Source organism: Eurypyga helias, unplaced genomic scaffold, assembly GCF_000690775.1.
Source record: "Eurypyga helias isolate BGI_N326 unplaced genomic scaffold, ASM69077v1 scaffold51047, whole genome shotgun sequence".
NCBI lineage: Eukaryota > Metazoa > Chordata > Aves > Eurypygiformes > Eurypygidae > Eurypyga > Eurypyga helias.
In genome coordinates this window covers 4,533-9,488 of record NW_010260784.1, presented here as the reverse complement: position 1 = coordinate 9,488, position 4,956 = coordinate 4,533, and the positions used below count along the sequence as shown (strand labels likewise).

The 4,956-nt window shown below is 38.9% G+C and overlaps 1 protein-coding gene across 1 annotated transcript in view; it reads left to right on the top strand.

Moving 5' to 3' along the window:
- The window catches only part of HEPACAM2 (HEPACAM family member 2), a 17,945-nt gene extending 13,230 nt beyond the window's left edge, over positions 1-4,715 (top strand). Inside the window, exons 5-9 of the mRNA XM_010155130.1 lie at positions 871-996; positions 1,082-1,106; positions 1,211-1,248; positions 2,608-2,681; positions 4,602-4,715. Coding sequence (XP_010153432.1) covers positions 871-996; positions 1,082-1,106; positions 1,211-1,248; positions 2,608-2,681; positions 4,602-4,715 — 377 coding nt within the window. The remainder of the gene's footprint in view (positions 1-870; positions 997-1,081; positions 1,107-1,210; positions 1,249-2,607; positions 2,682-4,601) is intronic.
- The last annotated feature ends 241 nt before the right edge of the window (positions 4,716-4,956 follow it).

The window sequence follows — 4,956 nt, the reverse complement described above, 5'->3', positions numbered from 1 at the left end:
GAACCTTTATTCTCATACATCATAACCTCAGTTCCTGTAGCAGATCACGTTAAACAGCAACAAAGCAGTTTTTCAGAAAATCTCCAGAAGCAGACAGCAAATATCAAGATACTGAGGAATTCTGATATATCTTCTTAATACATATCGAGATGAGTATTTTCAGATAAGGGATGTAAGCTATTAATGTTAAACAAGATAGACTAGATTGCCTTGTAGATAATTTAACAAAGCTATTTTGGTTGTGCAGAACAAAGAAATCAGTCATTTGTTAGTCAGATAAACAAGGAGAGCAGATGACTGTCATTCAGGCTGATTTACAGATTCATCACAAATCCATGGCTTTCAGTATGCTGGAAGGAAAATAGGCTGCAATTTTGTAATGGGAATACTGCACTTTAAGACTAAACATTGTGGATAGTGGCAAAAGAAAACGTAACCACAGCTATGTCAGTAGCCATAAACGTGACATTTCTCCAGGAGCTTCATGTCAGCTGTGATACATATGTGAATGTTCATCAGTGAGTGTTAAGAATCTGTTACCTTTCAAAGGCCAAAAGGAAGAGAAAACTCCACAGTTTCATGTTTAGTTGCACTTAAAAACATGTATCTCCTAGTTACAACCATTTTGCCTAAATAAATATTTTTGCCTAAATAAATAAATATCATTGCTTTTCCAGTTCAAGAGATTTATGGGGAAAAAAACACTACTGATTCACAAGAACCCACATTTTGTATCTGTATTGTATCTCCATGCAGGTTTACTAGCTACAGATGAAAAGCAAAGATGCCTTTTTTTTTTTTTGTTGGCAAAATAGGCACATTCTGTAGAACAAGAGAGACTAAATACAGTACTCATCTTCTTTGTCACAGGATTGGAAAAGTTGGCCCAGGAAGGAAAATCTTTGTCATCCCTTGCCATAATAACAGGAATTTCGTTATTTTTGATTCTAGCTATGGCCTTTTTATTCGTATGGAAAAGGTATCAGCCACATAAAGGTATGTAAAAGTTATGCTCACTCCAGCTCCTTTTTTAAGACCACCAGAGAAAAAGGATGATTTTTCTTTTTCTTCTTCTTTTCAGTGATACAACAGAAGCTTCAGAGCAGGTACAAAAATAAATCACTTAGATCAAAAGAATTGCATTTTAACATATTAATTTCCTTTCCTTGGCTTATGACATCAAACTGAAAAACATGTTTATATTTTCTAGACCACAGGCTGATTACAGGAAGGCACAGACATTTTCAGGTAATGCAAGAAACGTGACCATAACATCAACATCCATTCCCACAAAAAATTACTATCTCCACATACAAAAAGAAAGAAGGAAAGGAAGGGAAGTGTGTTTTTATCTTGGGTTGCTCATCTACCTCTATATTAGCTACCTTATATTAGCTTAAGATAAAGCCAAAATGACAACAGGTCAGCATGGGTTTAGCCTGTAGTTCACAGCAGTATGTACCTGTTGACTTGAATTCTAGCGTTAGAATCACCTTTATTCTGCTGTCCTCACCAATATAAAATAAATCAGTGTTATTGTGCAATAGCAGTGAGAGGTGATACGCCATAGGAGGATCACACTTCAAAATGTTGATGACATCAATGAGTACCAAATCTTGAAATGCTAATATGACATTACAGTATATATATTTTAGTATCTACCACATTCTGTACTACCTTTCTCTGTGTCATCAAGATCCACGGTGTTTTTGTCACGGCCTTTTTTCCATCCACAATCCTTCCCACATCACCTGGGCAGGAGAGGCTGGAGACCAGCCATCCTTTGGAAGGATAGCACTTTCGTTCTGATCCCAAAGCATCAGAGCAGGTCATAAGCTGCTACGTGCGAGAGGATAGAGAAGTACCTGAAGCATAGGAAGGTGAGAAATTCACCTAAGCACAGAGGGCCCTTCACCCCAGCAGGTGGTATCAGAGGAGAGAATCTCAGCACTGTCTTTAGTGCTGCAGCCTTTGCTGTGGAGTGGTGCCCAAAAGACAACAAAGAGTCTCAGATCTCCTGGACAGTGGGAGGTTAGAGAAAGAGACTCCCACCCTAACTGCAAGTTGTATCCGAAGTCCCAGATACAATCTTTAAACTGGTTTAATAATATGCCACTTCTTTTTTATTCTTAGCATTATGAAAGATTCAGTTGGCAATGCCTCACTACAGCATAGGCATGCTGAGCTTACGGACTGAGCCTCTTTTCTATGGGAAATGAAAGTAGATGGGTCTGTTTGCTCTTCCAGCAAAGAGAGTCCCAAGGGCTCTACCAAAACTGTTACTAAGGTTAGCAAGAGGTTTTGCTCTTGGTCCGAGGTGTTGGAGATAGCCGAGCCCTGTGTACACCAGCTGTGCAGCTGCCTTGCCTCGCCCATGTAGGGTCAGGTAAGGGACAGCTCTGAACATATGATCACACATGGTCAAATCAACAGCCACACCAGCTTAGGAGCTTGGCCCAGTAGTGGTTTAAAGCAGATCAAACAACCAATATTCATATGTTTTAACAATTAGGCCAAATGACCATGCCCATCATTACGTAAGCTGTCCTTTCCAGATTCCCACTACATCTTGATACCTTTTTTCATGTTTGTTTGTTCTAACTTTAGGACATGAAAGTGCTTTGGAAGATTTTGGGATATATGAATTTGTCACTATTCCTGATATTGCCAGCAGTTCTAGGGTATGTGATTTTACATCATAATTTGATGGTTTCTTTTCTATTTCCTAAGGTGTGCTAAATACCCGTACTAGAATCCATCCTTCAGTTTGCTCTTGTTGCTTTTTACAGATGTTGGTATGACGCCATATTCACTGCTGTTGTTTACCCACTACTTACTCTTTCTTATGATACTACTTCAGTACTTGTATTAACATGGTGCAGTAAGGAACTAACCAAGCTCTAAAGGGAACAATCTCAGTTCAGTTACCGTAGATTAAAAGAATATTGTAGTGTTGGGTAGACAGGCAGCACTGAAACCCTTGTGTCACACAAGCAAACTAATTCTTGTGATGCCATTTTCTCCCTTGGCTCTATTATTGCTGCTCACGCAACGCACAACTCTGGCAGTGCAGAAATGCCTCCAGGGGGTATTTAAATTTTTCATTGTAAAAATATGCAAACTAAATCTCAGCTATATTTCACAATAATTATTTTGTAAGCTTCGTGTCTTGTGGGGGAGGACTTAAGCACAGGAATTTTGCTAGCAGAAAAAAACCAATGACGTGCTACTTCTCTGCATTGTGGCTTTGCCAACATTATTGTATAGCATCTGGAGATCATTCTGATGTGGTGTAAAAGAACAAAGAAATAGGGCCACCAAATTTAGGGACAACAGACTGAAACTGAGTGGAAGTAGACAAAGCACTTTTCCTTTGCCAGGGAAAATTTCTGGCAATACAATCTTGTACCGTTGGAGAGGATCAGTAGGGTCAGGTAAGGGATAGCTCTGAAAATATGATCACAGAAGGTCACATCAACAGCCACACCTATTTTGTTATTATGATTATCTCTCATAATACATAATCTATTAGCAAAACCAGTTAGAGATTACTAAACCCTTTTCTCTGCTGGGGTTAGGTGATTGAAACAGACATTTCTAGGGCTAGAGTGCTACCGTAAAGGTTAGTGCAGAGGACAGATTTTTACAGCAGCAGAGATGTTTAGAAAACAGGAGCCAAACTGTATCTGTGGAAGTTTGGGACTGTAGGAGGATTATTAAATGCAGAGATCAGGCCCTAAATCATCACAGCCTTAGGCACACTATTATATCCTTTAGGCTGATCATATCACAAAGTCACATTCTTGCAGAATCAGGGCCTTAAGAGGTCAGGGGGGAGAGAGAGGTGACAAGGACAACAGAGGGGATGTACAAGCAATGAAATCTATTTTAATTTGCAGTAACATTGCAAGAAACGGGAGAAACCCCACTGGTTTATGTTCAGTTACTCTGATGACATTGCAGATAAAGTCAGCATTTCATCCACTGATCCACTGTAGTTAGTTATCACAAAAAAGGAAAAATGAAAAAGTGGAGGTAATGCAGAAGTGGAGGTTGGGTAAAGGAAGAAAGACTGAGATTCCTTATAATGGGGAGTCTAGGTGCTGTGTTGACATTAAGACGTCTGGGTGCTGTGTTGATGTGTATGCTTAACATATTGAACAACTTTAATATTACAGATTATTTATGGAAATTCCTTGCCATTCTCTCTCTTTGACATGCTGGTGGGAGTTTTATGCTGACCCCTTTCCCTGAAAACTCTCCTTTTTAACTATCCTTTTTCCTGCTTCTCTTTTTACTAAATGTTCCTTCCTTGACTTGTCATAGACAAATATAAAATACTTGCGATATTAAATGCAAGAGCTGCATCCTAAATCTTCTAAGATCCTAACTGAATTTAAAACAATTGCTTGCCTTATTATGTTTGATGAAATCTCATTTAAAATTAAATGTAGGCTAATAGAAATTAGCTGATAAATCCACACGCAAACCATTGATAGAGAAAAGTTAAAATAAAAAAAAAAGGTTACATTATCAGCTTATTTTCTGTTAAATCTTTTCCCATTTGTACTTACAGTAGGAATACTCTTTCCTACTTTTAGGTCTCGAGTCAATCTACTCCTGGCTCTGACTTTGTCCCACGCCAGGATATCCTTAGTACGGTTTACGAAGTTATTCAGCATATTCCTGAGCAGCAGCAACACCATCAACAGTAAGTTAAAGCCTGTGTGCCCTTATGCAGTAGCTCAAAGACAAACACTTTTGCATCCGGAACAATTTACATTTCAGTAGCTGGTGTTTGATTCCAGTGAGAGTGATAGGGGAGGAAAACAGGTATAAGCTACATCAGTTCCTCCACCATTCCCTATCCAAGCCCTCACTTTTCCTCAAGACTTCAGTCTGCTGTTTCATCATGCCAGTTTTCTCTAAGTGTGAAAAACAAAAGGTAAGATCTTC